Below are 27,032 nucleotides of genomic sequence, written 5' to 3'. Positions count from 1 at the left end.
TTTTTGACACTACAACACTCCCACCAGCAGTGCGCATATGAACCATCTTCACCGCATTTTTTCCAGCAAAGAGGAGAATGGGGCGATGTTATCTTTGAACAGCCATCCTTTCTAAATAAATAACATAATAATAACATTCAATTTATATACTGCCCTTCAGGACAACTTAACATCCACTCAGAGTGGTTTACAAAATATGTTATTATTACCCCCACAACAAAACACCCTGTGAGGCGGGTGGGGCTGAGAGAGCTCCAGAGAGCTGTGGCTGACCCAAGGTCACCCAGCTGGCTTCAAGTGGAGGAGTGGGGAATTAAACCCCGCTCTCCAGATTAGAGTCCTGCTGCTCTTAACCACTACACCAAAATGCTCAAGGACTGACTGTTTGATGACTTGTTCTAAGACTTTTCCAGGTATAGATGTCAATCAGTCCCATCTGTGAATGAACCCTGCTGAGATGATGGAAGTTCCATGTATAGAGCTTCCATGTGGTAGTGTTTTTTTAAAAAAAGCAGGCATACAGAATCCAGACACAGATCAAGAACGTGGTAGGGAAATTAAGCCTCCCTCACTGAACAGATGGGAAAGCTTATGAAAAAACACAACCTTCAAGGAGTATTCAGACCCACCAGAAAAATACAACAGATACTACGATCAGGAAAAGACAGTAGAGACCCCCTCACCTCTGCAGGAGTATACTGCATACCCTGCAGCTGTGGACAAGTTTATATCGGGACCACACAGTGTAGCATCCAGACAAGAATAAAAGAACATGAAAGACACTGCAGACTTGGCCATCCGGAAAAATCAGCAGTGGCTGAACATAGCCTAACTCAAACAGGACACAGTATCCTATTCCAGGACACTAAAATACTGGACAACACTTCCAACTACTTCGTCAGATTGCACAGGGAAGCCATTGAAATTCATAAGCATAAGCACAATTTCAACAGGAAAGAAGAGACCTTGAGAATGAATAGAACATGGTTTCCAGTCCTGAAAAACACCAGGCTAACAAAAGACTCTATACCCAACAATAGCCCTGCAGAGAAGATTAGCATATCAAGCACCAATCCAGATGCAAAAGAACCTCCTCAGGATACAGTGAAGCCTCCCTCCATGAGCATTCCACACCCTGGGAAACTCTTACTGGATGACTCAGCCCAACCCTACCTTCCTGAGTAGATATAAATTACCTGCCAACTTCTTTTCCACACTGTGACACTGAGAGATCTCTGTCTTTTGGTGCTACACCTCTGAAGATGCCAGCCACAGCTGCTGGTGAAACGTCGGGAACTACAATGCCAAGACCACGGCTATACAGCCCAGAAAATCCACAACAACCATCATTCTCCAGCCGTGAAAGCCTTCGACAATACATCAAAACGCTGAAGCTCACACTTTCAGGAACTAGACAGAGCATGCATATCACTCCCATTCTGCATTCACTCCATTGGCTACCCATCCAGGCTTAATTCAAGGCAATGACTACCTCAATTCAAAGCCCTTCATGCCCTTGGCCCCTCATATCTGTGCAATTGCCTCTTCCGCTGTTCCACCACACAGCAGCTTTGCTCAACTGGTCAGGGCCTTCGCAGATACCACCCTACAGCTGGGCTAAATCAACATCTGCTTGTTCATGTGCTTTCTCCATGGCACTCCCCACCTTGTGGAATGGCCTGCCTGTAGTCAGGAAAGCTCCCACTCTCATGATTTTTTGCAAACTATGCAAGACTGAATTATTCAGGAGGCCTTTCTATTCAGATTATAGAGCTGTGTCATAAGAAACAGCTCAAAGAGGTATCTTGGTAAGGGACAGGGACTACAGACTAGACTATAGGGTACTGTCTACAGATGCAGATATGTTCCTAGAGAGTAGTTAGACATTGCTAACAATATCATGTTAATTACTTATGCTTTAATTCAGAAAGGTTTCACCTATGTGTTTGGCTTTCTGCTAGTTTTCAAATCTGCGGCTACCATACCCTATTGTATCTGATTTCATTAAATGTCCTAGCTGTTGATCATATAGTATTTTTGTTCTGTGAATGTCCTAGCTACTGATTATATTGATTTCACTTGCAGTATGTAATATGCCTTGGATCTCAGTGAGGAAGGTCGACTATACATAAATAATAATAATAAATAAGTAATAATAACCTGAAATGTATCTTGGTCAGCTTTACCAGCGATTAGTGAAGGCTGGTTGTGAAAGAAATGACCACGAAAGACTCACAATAATGGCAAAGGAGTAGAAACTGAGCAAAGGAGCCAAGCTATAACTTGTTCATTGTAATACTTCTTTGCAGTGATAAGAGCAAAAATTGTAGGAAAAAGACATTCTCATGCGCAAATGTGTTTGAACACAGGTGATGCAAGCAATTCAGAAAGCTTGAAATGCACTCATAAATCCATCTGCTGGCATGGCCAACCATCAATTTAAGAATCTGATGCAAACACATCTGAAACTGCATTTCTGTCTTTCTCATATACACATCTAACAACAATTTTAAATGATGCTTTAAATGACATATGTGAAATCGGTCTTAGTAGAGATGATCTCAAAATGGCTGCTCTTCTAGTTTTAATTTTTCTGGATTTTGTTCCCCAGAAACACTTTCTTCAAGCACACAGAACACTTTTGTTCCTGCAATTATTATGTCTACCCTTTTCAGAAAATATTACTCCATATTTCTCACAAACTATTATTTAACTTCTTTGTTAATTCTTTGTCAATGTCCTGTTCATAGTAGCTAATCTGTATGTTATTAGCTATCTTTTGATTCTTGGTGGGACATTATAGAAAAGTTTTTCTAGAAACTCTTACTAATTGTCGAAGGCTTTCACGGCCGGAGAACGATGGTTGTTGTGGGTTTTCCGGGCTGTATTGCCGTGGTCTTGGCATTGTAGTTCCTGACGTTTCGCCAGCAGCTGTGGCTGGCATCTTCAGAGGTGTAGCACCAAAAGACAGAGATTGTTCCTGTCTTTTGGTGCTACACCTCTGAAGATGCCAGCCACAGCTGCTGGCGAAACGTCAGGAACTACAATGCCAAGACCACGGCAATACAGCCCGGAAAACCCACAACAACCATCACTCTTACTAATGTTTGTGATTTTTTCCCCCCAGACAATGTAAGGTCTGCATGGAAGGTGTGCCAAGGTTTTCCTCATTCCTCTGTATTCCCGCAGACTAGGGCTGTGCACGGGTGGGGATATTTGGTATTCCCGCTTCAGGTTTACCCGAAGCGGGAAACTGATTTGGAATGGGAATCGCTTCGGTATGCTCCATAAAGATTCGGAACATACTGAAGTGAGGGGGGAACTCCCCACAACCACCACCCCTCCCTGGGGCAACCCCTCTACCCCCACCCCCCTGGGGAGACCCCTCCACCCAACCCTGGGGAGACCCCTCCAGCCCCCACCGACTTATCTGGCGGCGGGAGGGTCATCAGCTGGGCAGCGGGCCGCCGGAGAGGAGCCAGCCCAGAGCCACCGCAAGGTAGGTGTGGGGGAGGTGTGAGGGTTGATGTTTAAAGGGCCCCGCCACTGCTTGCAAGCAGCGGCGGGGCCCTTTAAACAAGCCCCGAAGCTTTCCGAATGCTTCGGAAAGCTTTGCTTCGGTATTCTGAAGCAGGGCCAGCATGCTGGCCCCGCTTCAGGAACACTGAAGCTTTCCAAATCGAGTCCACTTCGGGTATCTTTACCCAAAGCGAAACCCAAATAACACAGCCCTACCGCAGACCCTTCTGGCCCCCAAGAAAACCTGAATGTCGCAGGATGCTGCAGTGAGGATGGGGAAAAGAATGCAATTGTCAGTGGAAGTTGTCTTCTGTCCGCAGAGCTACACTTGTGGAAGACAGAAAGGCTGCAATCCTAGGGACATGTTCTTGGGAGAAAGCTCCATTGAATAATATTGGACTTTCTTCTGAGTAGACCTGTTTAGGAGTGCTCCCAGAAGCAATTTTTCTGCTGCCCCTCTTCTTCCAACAGTACCCTAAACTATATATCTGCTCTTTCATATAGGTCCCACAATCCAAGGAATTATCTTCTGGAAGACAGAAGAGGCTGCCAGAATAAAAAGGAATATAGGAAAAATCAGCATTTCACACACATGTAGTTGGATGCAGGCCATTGTTTTTTCATGGATGAATTGTGCATCCATCTTCAGCCTCTTATTTAGGTACATTGTGTACAGATCCATCTTTGTTTAAAATATGCCATTTATTTCTCACATTATATTAACTAGTTTCAGATGTCTCTTAATACATCTCAGAAAACTCATTTCAGTTTCTCATTATAGTCTTGTGTGGTTTTTCTCACACTAGGAAATTTATATAACAAGACACTTATCAATATCCACAAACATCTGTTGGACTGAATTGGACTAAATTCTGGGACTGAAGAGATATGTTAAACAATAATCTTGTAAATCTGTACCTGCCCAATATCTAGCCTGGAATGTTTATCCACCAATTTGCCAAATTTATTTCTAGCATCATGGACTGTAAACAATTCTTCTCCTGCTAAGTTATTTTGATTTCTTCTACAGTGAACAACAGAAAATGTTCTCTTAAAAGTTCATTATATCTTTTGGGTGTATGCCTAAGCAACTTTCCCTTCACAAACTATTGAATTGACTCATTCTACCTTGGAACAGTTTTTTCATAGGATTCAGTTCCTTTTGATCATGATTTCTTAAGGCCATTGAAACCTTTCAAGATACATTAATTTATGTGTTACTTATGGATAAAATAACCTAGGGCTTGAAACTTTTTTTAAACCTAAAAATTATTTTTTAGTTCTCATTAATTATCTTTTTGTACTAATTATCTCTTTTTAGCAAATCTAGTTTAGGTATAGGCTTCAGACTCAGGGCCAAGCTACAAGTGACGAATGACACTTGCCTGGCAAGTGAACAGACTCACGTGTATTCCTCCCTGTTCACTTGCCCTCTATTCGATCACGTATTGATTGAGTGGAGGGCAAGTGAACAGGGAGGAATACATGTGAGTCTGTTCACTTGCCGTTCAAGTGTCATTCGTCACTTGTAGCTTGGCCGTAAGTACACGGCATTTAGACTCATGGCCTTTAGACTCAGTCCAGCTTGTCCTTCAAAGTTTACTTCCTGGAATTCCACCTAAATTACCATGTTGGTATATATATATTGTTCAAATTACATTTACCAAATACTTCCCCAAGAGTATGTTGGTGAAGCTTCATATATTGTAAAGATAATCAATAACTTGTACCCCTTATGTCAATTTGTGAGAAAATCCATATATTATTCCAAAAACCCATATAACTTCTAAATCTGAAGAACTTGGTATATCAATGTCTGTTTCTGCCAGCATAAAAATGTCTTTGTCTTGAGATTTTCTTTTGTAGAGTTCTACACATTTTAGCAATTGTTAAACATTTGCTACATTTTCCAAATGCTATATAGCAGCAGGCCTTTGCAACTTCTGTATTTAACAACAACAAGAAGAAGAGTGTGCTTATATACTGCTCTTCTAGACAGACTAGTGCCTACTCAGAGCAGTGAACGAAGTCAGTCCTATTATTATCCCCATAATGCAGATTGGGAGCTGGGACTGAGAGGAGTGGCTTACCCAAGGCCACAAGCTGAGCTCCTGGTACTAGTGGGATTAGAACCAACAGAGCGCTGCTTGACAACCCAACCACTTAACCAGTATGCTACAGCAGCTCTTAATTTATTTGGATGTTTATATCCCACTTCCCTCCCCAATGAGAACCCAAAGAGGCTTACAACATCATCCTCCTGGCTTCTTTTTATCTCAAAACAAAGTGTTTTGACTGGCACAAGATCACCCAGTGAACTTCCATGGCAGAGTGGGGATTTGAACCTGGATCTCCCAGATCATAGTGTGATAGTCTAGGCACTATGACATGCAAAAGCATTTTCTGTCCAGGGCTTTTGATCCAAGACTGGCTTTTAGTTAAAAACACACACACAGTAGGGCATCCATTGGTTGTTCTACTGTTACCACTAGGGGTGTGTGCTTTGGGTATCCGATTCGGGTTAAAAATCAGAATTGGGCCTGATTTGGAAATATTCGACATTTCTGAATCGGGGCTAGCGCTTCAGAAATACCGAAGCAGATATTTCCGAAGCGATTCGGATCGCTTCAGATATATTCAGAATAGCCGGCGGCAGCCATTTACTATTTGCATTTGCAAACAGCCAGCAAATTTCTGCAGGAAGCTAAAGCTTCCCGCCCTTTCTTGGAAGAGGGAGGGGGAGAGGACTGAGTGACTCACTACCTCCTCCTCACCCCTCCCATCTAGCAAAAAAAGGCAGGAATCTTTGCTTTGCTGGCTGTTTGCATTGAAATGCAATGCAATGCAAGCAGCCAGATTCCCGCCTAATTTTCAGGTTGGGAGGGGTGAGGAGGGGTGAGTGCTAGACTAGGAGTAAAAGGGGGAAGGGGGAGGTTGATCCTATGGATCTCTGGTAGGAGATGCAGCAGGGGATTTAAATTAGAGGCTGGCCTTTGGGCCAGCTTCCATTGTGTTCCTACTGGCCTAGAGACTGTGAGAGACAGCCTGTTTCTCTCTGTGTTGGCCTGCCAGTTGCAAGTACTTCTGTGTGTGTGTTGGTGATTCTCTGGTGTGAGGATAGTTGTGGTGCTACTGCCCTAGGAGACTGTTGTGATATATTGCGACGTGCCTTCCATGCTGTGTAACTTAAAGCCAAGGAATAAAATCTTTTTGCAAGTGCTTGTGTGTGTTGGTGATTCTCTGATGTGAGGATAGTTGTGGTACTACTGTCTAGGAGACTGTTGTGATGTGACACTAGTGTCATGTGCCTTTAATGCTGTAACTGAAAGCTAAAAAATAAAAAAAAATTGAACTTGATTCAATGTGTGTTTGCGTGTTATTCCCTGGTGTTAAGGTTGGTTCCCATCACAGGGAACAATGGGGAGTGGCTGGCCAGCCCGCTCTGGGGTGGTGGGGAACTTGGGGTGTGTGTTTGTGGTTCAGATGTACTTTCCCAGGGATGAGCTTGCACTCAGGAGTGTGCCCTCCACTGTGGCACTCCTGGCCTGTGCATAATTACCATGGGAAAGACAATTTAAAAGTTCCCATCATAGGCAACAATGGGGAGCGGCTGGCCAGCCTGCTCTGGGCGTGGTGGGGAACTTGGAGGTGCGTGTCTTTGGCTCTGTGGGGCTGCTGGGGGTGGGGTAGATTGAAAGGGGGATTATGCCTGTGGCCATGGATGTCACATTCCATAGATTCCTGCTGTGCGAGTCTGGATATTCCCACAACAGAAACCAATGGAGAGTGGCTGGGCAGTTACTGCAGGGGTGGTTGGGTTTTTGTGGGAGGGGGAGTTTGGTTCTGAGGGGCTGCTTGGGGTGTGTGTAGTGTAGCCATGCTGTGGCTGTGGCCACTGGCAGCCACAATCCATGTGTTTCTGCTGTGTGGGAGTCTTCCACACAGTAGAAATAAAATGGTGTGGTGGGAGAACCACTTTTGGGGGGCCATAACATCTCTCTGAAACTTGGGGAGGGTATAGTAGGACAGGTAGGAGCAGGTCCCCTGAACATTGGGTGCATTTTGCTTGCAAAATGCCACTCCAAGCCACCTAGAAAGCCCCTCTGTTTTTTCCCATAGGGAATAGTGGAGAGCGGAGGAGGATAGGGGCACCTTTTTGGGAGGCCATAAAATGGCCCCCAAAGAAGGTTCTCCCTGAAACATGGGGGGTGGGGGTGGGAGGAGAGGCAGAAGCAGGTCCCCTGAACATTGGGTGCATTTTGCTTGCAAAATGCCACCCCAAGCCACGTAGAAAGCCCCCTTGTTTTTCCCCATAGGGAATAATGGAGAGAGGAAGAGGATGGGGCACCTTCTTTGGGGGGCCATAACATGGCCCCCCAAAGTCCAATCGTTCTGAAACTTGGGGGATCGTTAGAGGAGAAGGTCCCCACCAAGTTTGGTTTGCTTTGTAAAGAAAATGCCCCCCCACCAGGCTCCCAGAAAGCCGGGAGCATGTTCTCCATTGAAAACAACAGACGAATCTTTAAGAAGCAAACTCGAATCTTTCCAAATCGAGTATTCCAAAGCAGCTTGCCACTTCGGAATTCCCTTTATTCTGGATCTTTTTCCTGATTCAGGTATTCCAAATCGGGAAATCCGAATCACCCTAGCCCTGCACACCCCTAGTTACCACTCTCAGCTAATTCGTAGCCACTTTGTTCTTGTGTATGTATGTTCCAGGGTGAAACCAACTTCTCCCAGTAATCTGGCTCTAATTCTCTGACTTTATGCCTTAATTAATGATTCCCACAGTTCCCCAAATCTACAAGTTTGTGCTAACAGCATTAAATCACATATTGGTTCATCCTTTTAACTTTACTCTGAGTTCTAGAGCAGAATTATTGTATTTCATATGTAAAATTTCTTCTGGGTACATAGTGAACTTCGAATTTATTAATCAATGCTTTATTTTTCTCTTGCCCATATCTGTACTGATATTAAACTAAAAAGTATTAAATATCTCTCAGAAGCAGCAGGCTGTAGCTTGCTTTTCAGAGTCTCTCAAGTCTTCTAAGGCACACACTCTTTGGGCTAAACAGATGTGAAAGTGTTCACAGACCTGTGGGTGCTGATACCATTTAAAAGCAATTTTAAAATGGTACAAGGGCCCAATCTTGATAAGATTTGTAGTATGGTGTTCTTATTGCCCCACCCCTGCCCCGTGCCTTTTCAGCTACCGAAATGGCTGTACCCCCACCCCTGTGGCTATTTGGCACTTGACAAGAGTGCCTCACCCACCACACTACAGGTCCTCGCAGCATTTTAAAATTGTTTTAAAATGGCAACAGCAGCCACGGTTTAGATCAATGGATGCTGTCACATCTAGTTTGGCCCTATGGAAGAAAAATTACTACATTAACAGTTGCCTCAGTAACCCCACAAAGCCATTAATCATCTAAAATGAGTGGGTGCAAAAAATACCCCCACAACTCCCCCCCCATTGGATTTTGGCCCAATCAGGCCACACAATTACCAGGTTCAGATGCGTCAGGCAAGCATTCATGCCTCCGCAGGCAGATTTTAGCATTTCTTTAGACAAGTTCAGATCCTTGTCCATATATACTGTAAGTAACATGAGAGAGGATTCCCAGTGATCCCGCATCACTGCATTAGGCATGTGAATATTGGAATCATGTGAATGGGTCAAATTGTGATCCAGGAAATACCGGGAGGGAAAGAACCATGTGATTGACCCCAACAAAGTTTCAGTATTCATAAAGTATAGTGATGTGGATCTTGCCATAGGAAACAAACTCCAATCCCACTTGCACTTATGTGCAACTAGGGACACACACTGGAGAATCAGGCTTCTAGGGGAGAGGAGTAGAGTACAGCTCCACTTGACACTCTAGAACTTTTCCAAATAATTTTGGAGAATTTTGTGACGCAACACAGTTTTATCAGTTTTACACTGTAATTTCAATTCAAGGATAGTTTCTTGAAAAAATGAATTAATATTAGAAAATGTTTGCTTTCTTTAGTTTGGAAAACCATTTGAGATCATTAATTGTTTAACTAATATTACAAACTTTTTTCAAGAGAAATGCCACAGTCATTTTAAGAGTACCCTATGAGAAAATATGAACCCCCTACATTGCAAGAGTTATATTCATTTTATATAGTCTTTAATGGTTCATATCATTCTTTTTGCTCAAGAATTACTGTTATTTTTTCTAAGCAATTTGGAGACAATTGCTAAACTAAACTTTCTGTGGGAGTATACCCTACTCTTAGAAACAAACATTAAATGTAATGAAATAGCATATTCTGAACACTTGTTCTGAAGTCTTCAGATATTTGTTAATAAGGTTTATGCAAGCAGTATAAGCAGCAATCCTAAGAATGTTTACTCAAAAGTAAGTCCTATTTATTCAATGGGCTTACTTCTTGGAAAATATTGTTACAGCCTTAGATCTTTAGATTATTTCTAAAGATTATTTCAGAAGTGCATCATTTCAAAAGTAACTTGTTTCAAATTATGAATGAAAAGTTATCTTTTCTTCTTTGTCAACTCAGAAAGTCAATAGAAATAACCATTTAATTTAATCCTCAGTCTCCTAAATAAGAGAGATTTTCTTGAGAAGGTCTTTTGCTTTTGTCCTCTTTCTACCCCAGCTCTGCTTCTAATTTCTCATATTCTTCTGTGTCATCTTTTGGGAGCAAAAACTATACAGGTATCAAGATAATAATTTTATATATTAAAAATAATATAGTATTTGTATAACTATGAAAAAAATAAAACTTTTCTATACAGAAAAAAGCAAAAAGTCTGCTTCAACTTACCAGCACTTTTAGCTGTGATCCTAGACCCATGTCTCAACAAACGAATGCATACGTCTTTGCTACAATGATTAACCATTCGCAGATGAATACTCTTCCTGGTTTGGATTTTCACTAGGCATTTCACCATATTGACTTTCTATATTTTCTACGGCAGCCTTATGAACTAGTCACCCATGCTGGCTGTGACCTTTGCTAAGTTTCCACTGTGTTCAAGTTAGGAGAATGCTGCTGAATGAATCAAATAACAAGCTTCTAACATGGCCAACAGAAATATCCAACCAGAGGACAGACCAGGAAGTTATTTTTAAACCTTTCCAACTGCCTCATAATACATAATACAATTAACTTCAAATGCCATTCATTTCTTTGGCAGCTGCTAATGAACAGCTGCATAGCACACACTAATCTAAGTCTTAAAAATGTTTACTGCACTAACATACCAAATAAAATACACAATGTAAAAGTTCACAAGTGCAAAATATTTAAGTACAAATCCAGTGCTACAGCCTATCTGTTAGGAGGCTGCTCTTTCATTTTGTACCTACACATTTAACTGATGTTTTGCGGGAGCAATCATTTAGACACCTGTTGTTTCCTACATGGGAGTCACAAACCATTATTATATTTTTTCTGTACATGTATGTGGTGCCCATGATAAGCAGTGCCCTAGATAAGCAGTAGATAATTTTTCAAATGACTATTTTAGTTTTCAAAGGCAAGATACAACAAATCACCAAGGAAGGATCTGAGAACCTGAGTTTTAGCCATACAACTGATAGGAAAGCAATTCTTCCCACCAGGAAAATATCAGGAGTTGGTATCTTTGGGCAGCTGCCAGGACCCCAGCCAAGTCCACCTCTGACCTCGAAACTTGCTGCTGTGCAGAAGATGTTGAAAATACTGTCCTCTCTTCCTCTGGGCAGTGGCAACAGGATTGAGCTTTCCAAAGAATATATATTGTGGGAAGTTCCTCCTCTTTTTCCTCTTGCAAGACAGCAGAGGGAGAAACAAAAGGCAACCAAATCCTAACATCAGTCCTGTTGCAACTACTGCCTAGAGGGAGAGGAATGGGCAAGCAGCACTGGTAGCCCCTGCCCTGAGTTACCATTGTAGATGGCTCACCAGGCTTCATCTGGAGTACAGTATCCAGCTCTGGGCATCACCTTTTAAGAAGGATGCCAGCAAATTGCAGCATATCCAGAAGAGGTAGGGCTGCCAACTTCAGGGCGGGAAATTCCTGGAAATTTGAGGGTGGATCCTGGGAAAGACAGGGTTTGGGGAGGGGTGTAATGTTTGGTGGGGTGTAATGTAATACAGTTCACCATCAAAAGCAGCCATTTTCTCCAGAGGAACTGATCTCTAGCCTGGAGACGAGTGGTAATTCCAGGAGATCTCCAGGCCCCACCTGGAGGTCAGCAACCCCAAGAAGTGGGCAATCAGAATGGCGAATGGTTTGGAAACCAACCCCTATGAGGAAAGGTTGAAAGAGCTGGGCATGTTCACGCTAGGGGAAATAAGACCAATGGGATTGTTGACACACAAAGGAAGCAGACGTTCTTTCTTACTCCAAAGGCAGGTCTAGAATTAATGGGTGGAAATTATAGAGAAGTCAATTTCAAATAATATTAGGAGAAACTTGCTAACTTTAAGCACTGTTTTAGCCATGGAACAGACCGCCTGAGGAAATAGTGGACTTTCCTTCACTCAGGGTCTCTAAGCGGAATGGTCAGCTGCTAAGGATGCTGTCATTGCACATTCCTGCCCTGAGCAGAGAGTTGGACTAGTTGACCATCAATGTACTTTCCAACTTTCTAATTGCTATAATCTTTAAGCTGTGCTCTGCTGCTTCTCTGGATGTTCCTTCAGTGCAAAATGGGAGGGTGACCACAGTAGCTAATACGAGTAATTGTCATTTTGCAAATGCCAGTCAATAAAGGGATGTTGACTCCACAAAATAGCATGGTCTGTATATATGCTCACTGTGCTTAACACATTCCAATGCAAGGTTATAAAAAATCTCTTTCACTCCTATAATTTTGCTAAATATTTCTGCACCCTTATAAATAATGTGTAAATGGGAGGCACAGAGAGATCCTGGAGTGGCCCACATGAATGGCCAGTGTAAGTAGTTGTGTTAATTTACTTTCCAACGGGTGGGACTCTGGACAAACTGGCCTCTGTGTCTTTTGTTAGTCTCTTCCTAGAGCACTCAACACTTTCCTGCTTTGACCAATTTTGCCAACTTTTCAGATATAAAATCCCTAAGTGATTCTGTTGATGCCAAACATCCCTTGGAGCAGTTTCAAAGATATAAAAAGCAAGCAACTGACTGCCAAAATGAGGAAAGGATGTTCTATTTATACATGCATAAAATCATAAGGGCCTCATAAAGTCATTAACATGTTCCCTGATTCACGGGCAAGCCTTCCGAGGTGAGCAAACGGCTCTAGAAGGGCAATGAGTTACGTTCAAGGTTAACCAATACAGTCTGCAGAAAATAGATCAAGTTACTAGAAAAAAGCATGTCTTAAAGACTAAAGACATTGTGCTGAAGAGACTGATGTGACTGTGCTGAAAAACACCCTAAAAACACACAGCTGAGTCAGCCATACACATACCAGTTAAACAGACTGTCTGCAACAGATAAAAGATTTTTTAATTGAAAAAAAGAAAAGAAATTAGATGGCATGGCATGTTTACTTCAACTGCTGAAAACTATTACTGTAATATACTACCAAGAAGATACTTCTAGCAAGGGAGCTCCCAACCCAGTCAAGCCTGATGGTTGTACTCCAATGACACCAACCAGACAGAAATCTACAGCATGCCTTGCTTCTCCCCCTTCCCTTATCCCAGCAAGAACTGCTGTTAAACACCAGTTACCCCTGATGCATGAATGCAAAAGTACAGGTTACCTGGAGATACCTTTTTCTCCACTAATCAGTATTATAAACTATGGTTTAATCAAGGCTTAGAATTCAAGATACCAGGAGCAGCAGTTCACTCACACATTTATACTTCACTGATAGTTGGAGTTAGTCTCTAACTGGGTTTCCTTAACTGAATGAAGAAGAACCAGGATTGCCAACGTCCAGGTGGGGCCTTGAGACCTCCCAGAATTACAACTGATCTCCAGACTACAGTGATCAGTTCCCCTGGAGAAAATGGCTGCTTTGGAGAGTGGGCTGTATGACATTATACCCTGCTGAAGTCTCTCCCTAGGCTCCACCCCCAAATCTCCAGGAATTTCTCAACCCACAGTTGGCATCCTTAGCAGGAACAAAGCATGTGTGCCTCTTCATTCAGAGGAACAAAGGATGAGACTACTTCCCAGAAGATGTATTAAAATAATCCTAATTTTAAACAAGTACTGCTAACAATTTTCTAAAACATTGGGAGATGTACCCAATTTTTGGAAAAATCATTGTCCTAGAATTTATATTCATTGGAGTTGCCACACACATGCACCAGAGGGAAATTTAGTGAAATCTGTTACATGATCTGCTGTGGTATATATTTATTCCCAATAACTTGTATTTCAAGGTATATCATCTCTGAATATGGAGATTCCATTTAGCTACTATGGATATTGTCAGATCTATGCTAATTTCTTACCAGAGAAATGAGATTTCCTCACAGCAGAATTGCCAGCTTTGCTAAAAATATGTCTGGACCTCTCCATAATGCAAGATCTACTTTTGGGAATGTCACAGCAAGGCCATACCACCAAAACTCTAAACCAGTGTATTTTGAGAATATTTTTATTTCCTTCCTTTTTATTTACAGTAAGACTCAACCTGCAATTAATGCTTGTCCTGTTATCATACAATGGCCGCGGGAGTGGACTGAGGCTACCATAGAACCAAGAAGGAAAGTGCTCCCCAAATGTTCTGTCTCTACAAGTCCCTGTCATCAGCAAAACAACCTTATAAGAAACATGAGATTGCACAGATCTAAGGTGATTCCAGCGCTTCATCAGAACTATATTAAGAGTTCATGACTCATGAAATGCTCTCAGCTGGAGAGACTTCAAAAACATCAGTCCCTGTGTGAATCTAATGACTAAGGGGAAACCTGCTGGTTATTAATTCAAGGCAGTAAACACAAGTACATATAATTGCATTAAATGAACTGGGCAGAACTGACCAACAAGGATTATCTTTTGCTAATCAAATGGTGTACACATAGGTCTGCCAGCAACCATGTATTAATCTCATTCTCACAGACCCAATATACAAACTCAAAGAAATTTGGCATTACAGCAACCAGAAGAGAGTCTTTAAGACGAAGTCTGATGGCTGTGAGTGAAACCCATACACACCTCCACCATTTCAACATCTATATATGCTATGATGCAAACAACCCACCACTAGCCACCCCATCCCCAAGCCAACCCCACCATCACTCACCGAGACACCTGGGGGCACGAGCATGGGAGGGAGAATCACGTGGCATGGAGAAGCAGCCAGATTCCCAAGCTGCAAGGCTTCCAGGAAGAAACACAGGGATGGGATCATGCTGGAGCAGGTGGGAGCTGATGGCAGGGTCTTCCCCTGCCAGAGTATAAAAGGAGCAGCACCAGTGAGAGCAAGGACCCAGCAGCAGAAGCTTCTCAACCAGTTAGCTAAAGAAGCTGGAGACTTTGCCAGGTCTAGGGAAGGAACCCAATTCCAGGCTAAGGAACCAGCAAGAGACAACAGCAAAGGAGGTTTTTAAGATAGAAATAACACCAACAACATGCTGTGGAAAAGCACACTAGACAGAATTGTGAGCTTTTGTTCAACTCCCTATAGTCATGCAAAAAGGGAAAAACAGACAAGAAGAAAGGGAAAGAGAGACGTTCAGTTACGTGCATTTACAGTAAGCTCTCTCATGGAACTGTTTTTAGAGAGAAAAGGGAATGTTTGGCTCTGACCCACAGAAGGACGGGAACATGGCTGAAGTGGGCACATCCCCAAATTAGCTTATTCCGCCCACCGATAGCTTCTTCATTTTATCTATTTTATATTTTATCCCTACTGTTTAGTAAAAAGCTGGGTTCCAAATTCGTTCACGGGAAATACAAATTGCAATTCAAACTCAGGTTACTCATACAATGTATTAAACCACTGCATTTATACAGCTTAATCCCCAGTAGCCAACACACACACACCTCTGTCTTTATATTATTTCCATGCTTTCTCAGCTGCCTCTTTCTTTCTCACCAACTATGGCACCTTTATCACAGGGAATTGTTGAAGGGCACTATACAAAAACTCTACTGTGAATCTAGCAGGTCTGGGTCTGGAGAGTGTCTGGGGTAGAAGACCTCTTGAGCATCCCTCTGTAAGCTGCCTTGAGTTCCATGATGAAAGAAAGGCAGGATTATTGGGGTTAATTATTAATAATAAATTATCCCTCTTCAAGTGCTTGGAGCCTGGAAAACCACCAAATGGAACCTTTACCTCTTTCTGTGTTGCTTTATGTTTCTACAAGAAAATCTGCTCAAGAGAGCAAGGCTCCAGCACCAAAACAGGCATGTCATCTCCTTCCCCCTAGCACCCAATCTGAATCAGGCCCCAGCATGTTTACAACTTAAAGACAGTAACATTTGGCTGCTAACCCATACAAGTCAGGGTCGGGGATTACCAGCCCAAATGCATGCCAAATGTCAAGTCTAGTTCGGCCCTCAGCTGCATGACTTCATGGGTGGCTTTGTACAAGTTGTTATCTGTTATCCTCGGTTCCCCGCCAATAAACCTACATAGGCTTTTGATCATGATGAATAATACAATTGATTCCTGCTCTTTGTATGAGGAATACAGCAGTCTACACATCTAAACAACATTTTGATTCCATTGTTTTTATTTCCTTGTGCAGAATATTAATAGTAGAACAGTCGTGTTGTGTCACCATTTACTGAAAATGACGTTTCAAGGTTGCTGTACTTTTCCCAAAACAAAATGTCTATGCACTGTATCTGATTAGTTGTGTTTGTTTGTTTTATTTGTGAGAGAGAAAGTGAGCAGCACATGAGGTCTAGACTTGCCTTCCTCAGAGGGAACCTCTTCCTGATCATCTGGGGTAGGAAGGAGAGGCTGCAGGGGCTCCATATTGATGATGAGCTGTTTGTTCAAGGAGTGAGAACTGCGACTCTGTGTAATGCTGGTTCTGACAGAAAGGAAAAGAAATGAGAAGCTCTTCATGAAAATACTTGCGATCAAAATGCAACTGCCATGATGTAAAACATGTAACAAAAAAAGAGTCAATTTTAAATTCTTCAGAAAACTTATTTGTATTGAAGCTTTCATAAGCCAGGGCCCATTTCATCAAATAAAAGGGAGCTCAGAAGAGGTACTTCTGGCTTACAAAAGCTTATGCCACAATAAAATGTTGGCCTCTAAAGTGCCTTCTCTCTGCTATTTTGACTTCGACAGACTAACAAGGATAACCCTTGTATGGAATTAATAGAAGACGCTAAGTAAGGAACTTATGGAGGATAAAAGGCAAGGGAATACAACTATAAAAAATTGCTGTGTTTTCTGGTCAGCCCAGTTTGTGCTGTGACTTCCAGTAGAAAAATAAGGACAGAATTTTCTACATTCACAACTTTGTAGGGCTTGATTCTTTCACCACCCTGGGGCCAGTGCAAAGCTGAGGCGACTATGCTGGTCAATGAGCAACCTTATTGCCTTGCCTTTTCTAAACAACTGAATTGCTCTAACCTAATTAATCAGGTCTCCTCCCTGTGGAGCCGCAGAAATGGAGAACCTCCCTACTATATTTTGTCCTGCCCTTTACATTGAGAGCCTAGATCTAAATTTCTTGCGGCAATTTTAGCCAGCTTTGACCTGGGCCCAACAGTAGAGAAAATTATTTTTCTTCTAATGGATCTAAACCCACATGTCACTCACATGGTTCCATTGTTTGCATCAGCTGCAGAAAATTCAAACTAAAATTGTGCCTAGGGCCTGAATTGATGCCGACTGATATGTGGGTTTTTTGGAAGGCTTGTTATCTTTTTGCTCCTTATTGATTTTAATCTCATAGTTTTATAGGTGTTCTCTAATTAAAAACTGTATGTATTTTATGTAGTTTTAACTTAACTGAAGATTATACTGGCCTTTGCCATATGCAATAAATTGTATTACAATAAATTGTATAGGTTTCCCTGGCCCGGGGGGAGGGGGGACCATACTGTTGAAATGCTGATATGTTGATTGTTACTTGAGTCCATAACTAGACTCAAATTCTTGGGTGTGTAACGGAAGATTCTTGTGGATCATCATGCATATTAAGGATCAATATTATTTAGCAGCTTTCAAATCGAAGATGAGGAACAAGTATACGTTTTGGTTTGGGAATATTTGTCAATATAACTTATTCTCTTGTCTAAAAGACACAAGTAAGAACAACTATGCAGGCACTTAAATAGACTAATAATTACAATGCAATCTTAAGCAGAGTTACAGCCTTATAAGACCACTAACTTCGAAGGGTGCTGAGCACTGCATTGTTCTCTACTCTAAAGTCACTGAAGTGCATTGGTTTAGACTGAAGTAACTCTGCATAGGATTACCTTGCAAGCCTCCTAAAAGCTCTGAATATTAAGAACAGTTTATGCAGACATTATTAAGACCCAAAGGTACCTGTGCACTTCAGGGGGCTCCCTTTGGATTTTTGAACTTGCTTCAACAACCTCTTTGGCAACTTTTCCACTGTAACAAAATATAATATTTAACACACAAACTATTTTTAAAGTGAGTATTTGATTTGCACGGAGTAACAAAAAACTTAAATCAATTGAATATCATATTACAGTATATCATATTACATAAATATGTTCTATCATTAAAAATTAATCCAGGCCTCATGAGATATTCCCAGTTAATATTACAGCTGAGGTTAGGACTTTCAAAATAAATCATACCTCTATTGGGTGCAAAATAAACTCCACCTAACCGCCTAGCAAATGCAATGTTCCTTCATCTCTTTCCAGGCATTTCACAAGAATGATCTAATCTCCACATTACGGAAGACTTCTATTTAATTAGAAAGGTAAGAAGGGCAGCAAAGAATGGCAACATAGTCCTATGCACTTACTCCTATTTAAAGCCACTGGTTTAGACAGGAGGAATCTTCATAGGATTGCATTGTAGGACTACCAGGAGAGGTGGAAACAGGTGCTCAGTGGAATTTCAGAGAGAAGTCTGAATTTTTACTGATCCCTCCTACATAATTCATGGAAATTGGCTAATGAACAGTACAGCTACTGAGATCAGCATGTACTCACTTGTATCGAAACCTGCTGCCTTTAAAAAATATTTTGCTGCTGGACATGGTCTTGATTTGGCTGGATTTTGCATACCTTCAAAAAAAAAAAGGAAGAAAGAGGCTGTTACCTTATCAAGAAAGTTTTTAAAAAGGGCAAAATGTTATTGGTTATGGAATGTTTGTTGATTGTAGTGAATTTAAGTTTCAGAAGCATCTGGTGGTCCACAAAAAGGTAAGACCCCACTGAATAAATTTACTCCCAGGAAACTGCTCTTATGATTGCAGCCTTTGAGTGTAATGTATATTATATCATGCCTAATGCTTTTAGTGAAATTTGGTTGTAGATGTTTTTATTTAACCTTTATAAGTCAATTCATGCTGTGAAGAAGCAGGTTAAAAATACTTAAATAAATAAATAATCTATTAGCAAGCACATAGGTTAGAAGTGATAGCTCCAGTCCCATTCCAACATCATTTCTGCTTCCAGAACCTAGTTCAGCTCTCTGCAAACTGAATTTAGTGTGCATACACATGCCAGTTTCAGGGTTATGATTTGCTACTGACCTTGCTGCATGACACATGCAGGTCAGGGCAAAGAGCAGTTGGGGAGGGCATTTGAGGTTGGGAGAATGGCATGGGATTGCATTGTAAGGATATTCTCCTTAAAAAAAGAAACATTTCCACATGGTGATTATACTATACTAAAAAATATCTATTCTAGGATTACATATCGGAACTGATATTAAGAGGAAGTTGCACTGGCAACCCCCCTGAAGCTTTTGGCGGGAGAAGCATGGGGAAGGATACAGTCGCTGATACAGCGACATCAATTTCCAGTGTTCACCTGATGCCACTATTGCCCCTCACTCTAGGACAGTGTCCCCAATCTTGTTGAGCCTTGGGATTCGGACACTGGATGGTAGGCACAACTACAAAATGGCTGTCACAGGAGGCAGAGCCAGCCACAAAATCTCTGAGTGAGGTCATGCATAACTCACAAGATAATTCTTCAGCTTTTCAAGCAGAAGCTCTGTTTAGCAGAATACCTTTTAAAATTAACATGTTGTTGAAAAATATTTTCTTGCATACACACAGCTTATCTTCAATCATACAGTGAAGATCCTTGTGCTGTGGTGGCAGCTGCTGCCAAAGCAGCTTCTTAAAAATCTGCACAGCCAATCAGATCTTCAATGGCCAATCAGAAGCTCTTCTGGGTAAAAGTCCCACCTGATGCCGCCCACTTTCTAAAAATGCTTGGTGGGTGCCAGGAAAGGTGTTGGAGGGCACCACGGCACCCATGGGCACCACAGTGGGGAACCCTGTTCTATGAATTCTTCCAATCTCTTTGGTAAAGACTATTGAGATTAGAAATTCCGAAAGTCTTAGTGACCAGAAGTGAGGTTGCTACGGCCACAACACCATTCCCCCCTACCCCATTTTCTCCCACTGCAACAGTGGGCAAGAGCAGTACAGAGCCAGTAGGGGCAGGAATATAGCTTTACTTACTTATAAAAAGCCTGGTTTTCCACTCCACACTTCCAAAGATGCTTGCAGGCTGCTGGTGTAGAGGTATGGAATGACAACATAGCCTTTTTCTAAGAGTTTGGGGAAAATGAAACATAAAGAAATCAACTTTTTGTTTTTACTTAGGACTTTGCTAGGCCTCAGGGCATGACTCTCACTTAGGGTGTGAGTAATCGCTTCTCAGATAGGGTGAGACTTTGGAGCAACTCCAGGTTTCATCAGCATTGTTCCCAGCATTTGGGAGGGTTTAAAAGTCATGCGGGCCCAGTTTGAATATTAAGCCTCCTCCTAGTGCCATTTTCCTGACCTGAAACATCCCCAGGGAGCCACTATCTGACCTGTTGAGGTACATAAGTGCCTCTGTCATGTGGAAGGTTGGACTATGCAAATCATTAGGTCTCTTCTTGGGTAATAATTCTAGGTGTATATCTATCCTCATTATTAATGTTCTTTATACCTTTCTCAATAAGTCTCCCTCCCTTGCCCAGCAAAAATCCATTGCCTAGCTGTTTTCTACTTTTTCTAAATCCTCCTTCCAATGTTTTGCAATGTAAACAGTTGCTGTATTTCATTTCTGCTAATTCATGTGGAGGTTTGAATGTATGTTTATCGTAGTTAAAAATGCAAGCTTCTAAAGAAAGAGGGAGAGGGTCTGAATGCATGAGTGAAGTATGTTATGATTGAATGATAACAGTACCCTAACAGGTGGAGTGAGCTGCAAGTTTTAGAGAGCGGTTCTGAGGGAAAGAGTTCAGTGCATTGTTCAAGTATTGAAAACTGTTCTGGGGGAAAGAGGGAGAATAAGGTACTGTAATCTGAGAGAAATCTCTGTGTTCCTCTCTTTGTGGAAATTATTAGTCTAAGTGGCAACTGGAGGAAAATAACTCTTTGTGACTGAATTTGTTTAGAAACATTTGAAGATCTGTACTTATCTTGAAACTGGTATACTTAAGAACTACTCTGAAACCATTAAGCATATGTACTTATAAATAAACCCTATTTCTGTTTAAGTATAACATCTGTTTTATCTGGAATAAAGGGTCCCCTTTTACCTCACAGCCACCCCCAAGTGCTGACCATTCTGTTATTCTACCAAATATAAGAAAGCCTTCCTATACTACAACCAATACAGAGAGGGTCACGGAAAATGTACCAACAACAAGAGCAAACCGTAAAGATACAGTATAACAAAATGAACAAGAAAGTCTTTTATAACATACAATTAATGTCAGTCCCAAGAAAACTCTAAATTGGTTATATTGCTGGCAACAGTCAGTATGTGGAGGATACAGTACATGAAGCAGCTAGCAGCATCATACAATCAAAAATTCAAAGTTCAAGAGTGCTTATAGATTTCTTATCCTAAGGCTAGCTTCAACAAACCACCCCTCCTATAACCACAGAGTACAAACCATAAATATATATAGGTAACAAACCAGAGTACAGCAGTATCATCAGATTCCAATAACAGCAATAAGCTTATTTGTGGATACAATCAACAATTCATACATAGAAAATTCTAAATGAATAGAATTCAGTTACTACTTATTTATGGTTTGTACTCTGGTTATGGGAGGGGTGGTTCGTTGAAGCTAGCCTTTGCACCTTAGGATAAGAATCTATAAGCACTCTTGTACTTTGAATGTTTGATTGTATGATGCTGCTAGCTGCTTCATATACTGTACCCTCCACATATTGACTGTTGCCAGCAATATAACCAATTTAGAGTTTTCTTGGGACTGACATTAATTGTATGTTATAAAAGACTTTCTTGTTCATTTTATTATACTGTCTCTTTAATTGGTATAGTAAGTAGGTCACAGTTTGCTCTTGTTGTTGGTTCCTAGACTACAAGTCAAACAGAGAGATTTAAGGCACTTAAAATTGTTTGGGAACACTAAGGGGAAGTCAGGGAGCTGGTATGATATAAGCCTCATAAAGGGAGTAAAACTTCATATTCCTGTTCAGAGCAAGGGTAGTGGGCGGGGGGGGGGGGGGTAGACTCCCTGACCTCTTGTACAAAACCCTGTATAGATGCAATGGCTGGAATGTTTGAAGAGTTATGATTTCAGTCCAGAAAGGAATTACTTTGGATCAGTCAAATCATAATTCTAGTCTGTACCCCTCCGCCCCCCCCCCCCCCCCGATATATTCTTCTAAAGAGAGTTTCAGGTCCATTTCACACAATGTTAAACTCATACATTTTAAAAATATTTAAAACATAAAGAAAATAATAAAAATACAAAATTAGACTACAAAGACAAAATCAATTCAATTTTCTCTGTGCAAAACAGGACTACTTTCTGTATAGCTACTTTTATTTCAAAGCATATGTTGATAATCTTTCATGCAAGCAGTGAAGCAGTTCCAGAAGAAAAAGAGCAAATATTCACATTATCCATTAGAAAGGCCCATGTTTAAAACTGAAATATTTTTAAATCCATGAGATATGTAATATCCAACCTCCTTCTGAGTTCCAATCACATAGAAGGTCTTTCCTTCAAATTTTAATTTACAGACATCAGACCTGCAAAAAAAAAAAAGGATTTTTAATGAGAAAATCGGAACAGTTTTAAGTTATTTGGCAGTTTCATGACGTGTATCCAGTTCATAAATCTTCAATAAGTTGCTACAGAATGAATTATTCTTCACTAGAAAGCTAAAGATGTAACTTATTAAAACATAGTAGTAAGAGGACAGTAATGCAATATATTTAAAATGTTATGCTTTCCATATTTTTAAAATTAGATTGCAAGCTTGTAAACAGGAACTCATCAGCAAATTGCAGACATTCAATGACTTTCTTGTAAGCAAGTTTAGGGGTGCAGACTTGCACCAATCCTATATGTATTAAGTTCCACTGAGATCACTGGGGCTTACTCCAAGTTAATTGTTTATAAGCATAGTATACCGGGTGTTATCTGCTTTGCTATTTTTATATATTTTATTTTACAATATTTATCCTCCACCTTTCAGCTCTCATAAGGCCCATGTGACTACAGGGATCAGTTCCCCTGGAGAAAATGACTGCTTTGGAGGATGGACTCTATGGCATTGTATCTCGCTGAGATTAGGTGGTGGTTGGAGATCTCCCAGAACTACAATGATCTCCAGACCATAGAGATGAGTTCCCTTGGAGAGAATAGCTGCTTTGAAGAGGGGACTATAGTAGCAAATGTTTTGGATCCTCAAGGAAGCACTAAAAGGAAACTGGATGAAAAAATGGGATTTGTAAAGCAAGATGTATGGTTTTCACAGAAATTCAGGTGTTGGCATTGTTCTTCTTATAATGTTAGCACAAGCTGTCTTTCTAATACTCAGTTTCTGAACACTATAACCAGCTACAGTAAATGTTATGTTCCAATTTTTTATTTTAATATGGATTAATTCGTGCTAGAAACAATAATGACTCAAATAATTCTGCATCGTTTAGATGTAAAAGAAAAGTGAATTCAATCAAACAGTTTCTGGAAGAGAAGAAATGAAGTTATATTTTACATGACACGACATGTCGAGATGTCAGCTCACCATTTTAGCAAATGTATCCTTTTATTTCCCTGGAAAACTACAAAACCTGTGGCTGTGAATCCTAAAAATGTTGTGGTCCCTGTTGAATCCTTGAAATGAAAAACAGAACAAAATACATTAGCATATTGGGGGAAGGGGGGTGGAGATACAAAAAGCTCTGTGTTTAATAGCGTGTATTTTCTTCCACTAATGGTAGACCCAGTGAATCTGTTAGTGCATGGTGAAGAAACTGCATACCCTAACAGGGATTCCCTGCCCTTAAACTACCTGAGTTGCTTTATGTACATGCATAATATAGACCCATAGTGCTGGTTCTAGTAATTCTGACTTCTGAATGAAAGCCAAATATTGCTACTTTGGTCTCTTTGAATGGGATACAGGCCATGAATAAAATGCCTACCATATAAGTATTCATGTATCCCAAGTCCATTTTTCTCCCAGCCAGGGTCACTTCTGGGTTCAGACCCCATGTGGGAAAGTAATGTTTAAAATGACTGTGGAGGAGGGGATTGCAGGAAACTATCTGTTCATGGGAGAACATCCCCTACCCCCACTGATTGTTCCCTGCAAGTGTCCCCCTGGTCCCTAAATTACTATTAGGAAAAAAATCACAGGGTTGAAAACACTGGGTTTCCTTTATAACATCCAGATTGGCCCTTATATGGCAATTTGGAATACCACCAAACAATTTACATATATACACCCACAGAATATTCCATCCTGCTTTATTTTGACATCAACAAACCATTTACACTAGCATTCTATCATTTACCACTGGAATCAATAGTATCAACCTGGATCAGATTGAATTTATGATGCATTCATGATTTATGACACTCTACTGTATAGAGTCACACTACAAATAGGGGATTCACTATGAGCAGAAGCAACGTTCATTTTTATGTAGAAGTTAATTTTTTTCATTTTATTAGACATATCTTGCCTTTCTATCTGCTTCAAGGCAACTCATCTTCTTAATAAAGCATAACATTAAAGAAGATGCTAATTAGTTGTCAGACTCTGAACTTGACGGGATCTATAAAATATAAAACATCTGTTTATTATATAATCAAAAAGATCCTGTTTAGTGTACTATGCGCATGGGCCCTTATTTATTGAAGGAATGATGCAGCCCCATGCTATGAGTTTCCCACCTCTTCCTGCATGTGCTGCTGTGCTGATTGTGGATGTTTCCTATTGCTGACTTTCCCCCTCTGTTGGTAGCCTTACTACACACAGAGTACTGAACTCAAGGAAGATTGAGTACCTAATGGCACACATGGGGGAAAGACTGGATCGAGCCATAAATACAATGCATACATTTTTTGTTGTGTTTCTTAAAATAAACTCTTTACCTTGCAAGGATGCGGATCAACACCATAGGTTTCTAAAGAATGTGCTTTCAGTAATAAATTAAACTCAGCAGCAGCTGGGCTCTGACCCCTAAATAACACAAAGAAAAATGGTATGTAAGAAAAATATGAATAGTCTCAACCAGTGATGGTCATCACAGAAGGAAATAAGAGACGTTTCACATGATTTGCCTGCTACTCTGTCCTAGCGCCTAATCCTATTGGATTAAGTCTGGATGCTTTTGACATACTCTCAGGACTCCAGTGAGCTGTGCAGTTAAGCAGGGCTTATCAAGTATCCAGATATTTGCTATCTTTTGGTGTGGTAGAGACTGAAGAAGAAATAAACTGCAGTGTTACTTTCCCATCAGCTCCTTCTCAAATTCATTTAAAGAAATGTCCCAGACTAAAATACAGTCTTTCTTTCTCTGGAAACAAGCAAAGATATTTTACTAGTTGCTGCCTCTACGGCAATAGCTTGGAATTTACCAACTTACTTCCTTCATATCAATTAGCTATACTCCGTACTATCTGAGGCTTCAAAATTCTTTTCATGGGTAGAGCCAAAAATCTACTGCATGGAAATGGAAAGCATCTGTAGCCTGCAGCTTCATGTTAAAGTACATAACTGTAACTGTCACAATCGTGAGACTATAACAACACTGTTCTTATTGTATGACTGCAAATCACAGTTTTTCCACACTGAGCAACCATGTAATATATTTTTAAAAGCTACAATATGGTAATACAACCTGTTCCCACAATTCAAATTGCTACACTGTAGATAGTTCGAAGCAATCTGATTTTCAAATGTTATGTTACTTTGGAGACAAGAAAAAAGAAACATGCACATGGAGGCATTGGTGAGGACTGATGTTGCTGGTTTAGATGTGGAGGATGAACAAGGCCTTCCAAAGAGAAGTCATGGTTGGACACATTTGATGACCCTGACACTACTCACACTTGGCTGAAAACTGATGAGGAAAGGGGGGAAAGAGGAAAATTCCTTCCTAAAGAGATTCTCTCAGGCATACCAGCCTGCATACAGGGTAAGAGATGAATCATGTTAATAGTTTAATAAGCCAACAAATAAAATTCTTAAAATGTATATTGCAGATATGGATCCCGTGCTGGCCTATTTTAAAGGTATCTATCAGCTTCTATTCACTGATTCTCTGATTCACCCGTTCATTCATTTATACCACAATGGGGACCCAAAGCAGCTTACATCATTCTCTCCTCCATTTAATCTCACAACAACCTTGTGAAGTAGGTTAGGCTGAGAGTATGTGACTGGCCTGAGGTCACTCAGCAAGCTTCCATGGCAGAAAGTGCATTTGAACCTGGGCCGCCCAGTCCTAGCTCAGCACTCTAACCACTACACTCCACTGGTATCATTTTAAAAACATAATATAGTTGAGTGCTTGCCTAAAAAAAAAAAAATTCACGAATTATTCACGAATAACATTCTAAATGCTTTCCCCATAAATACGTAGAATGCAATCCATAAAAGGCGCTGTAAAGCTGTTCTATGTTCTCCTGAACAGTACACCTACCTTTGCCCTAGTGATTCTAGACTGTTCCTTGTAATAATACATAATAATTATGTACTGGCCCTCCTTCCTGGTTGTGCTGCCTATATGTCTATATGCTTTTATTGAATTATTTTAATATTTTCTATATATTTTATTTTAAATGCTGCTTTAATGTTTTAAATGTTTTGATGTTCTCTGCCTTGGGGATCCTATTTAGCAGCATAAAAATGTTCTAAATAAATAAATATTCGCTCCCTACAGAGCCAATAAAAATGAATTATAGTGCAATTCTAAGTTTCAGGTAAGCACCTGTGTTGGTCTGCAGTAGAGATGGGCATGAACCGGAAAAAACCCGAACCATGTCGTTTGTGGTTCGTCAAATTTCATGAACTACGAACCATGAACTTGCACAAACCTGCCCCTGGTTCGTGAACTGGTTTGTTTGGTTCGTGAAAACGTCACATCCAGGTCAGAAAACCATCATTTCTGGGTCAGGAGA

The 27,032-nt window shown here is 40.8% G+C and overlaps 1 protein-coding gene across 1 annotated transcript in view; it reads right to left on the bottom strand.

Annotated features, from left to right (window-relative positions):
* The window catches only part of FRMD3 (FERM domain containing 3), a 168,685-nt gene that overhangs the window by 7,914 nt on the left and 133,739 nt on the right, over window positions 1–27,032 (bottom strand). Inside the window, exons 7-13 of the mRNA XM_054987254.1 lie at window positions 25,002–25,089; window positions 23,647–23,735; window positions 22,582–22,645; window positions 20,101–20,189; window positions 18,614–18,688; window positions 17,970–18,038; window positions 16,370–16,491 (exon numbers count right to left, since the gene is read on the bottom strand). Coding sequence (XP_054843229.1) covers window positions 16,370–16,491; window positions 17,970–18,038; window positions 18,614–18,688; window positions 20,101–20,189; window positions 22,582–22,645; window positions 23,647–23,735; window positions 25,002–25,089 — 596 coding nt within the window. The remainder of the gene's footprint in view (window positions 1–16,369; window positions 16,492–17,969; window positions 18,039–18,613; window positions 18,689–20,100; window positions 20,190–22,581; window positions 22,646–23,646; window positions 23,736–25,001; window positions 25,090–27,032) is intronic.

Source organism: Eublepharis macularius, chromosome 8 (genome assembly GCF_028583425.1).
Source record: "Eublepharis macularius isolate TG4126 chromosome 8, MPM_Emac_v1.0, whole genome shotgun sequence".
Taxonomy (NCBI): domain Eukaryota; kingdom Metazoa; phylum Chordata; class Lepidosauria; order Squamata; family Eublepharidae; genus Eublepharis; species Eublepharis macularius.
The sequence above is the reverse complement of the archived record's forward strand: the minus strand, read 5'-3'. Positions and strand labels throughout refer to the sequence as shown.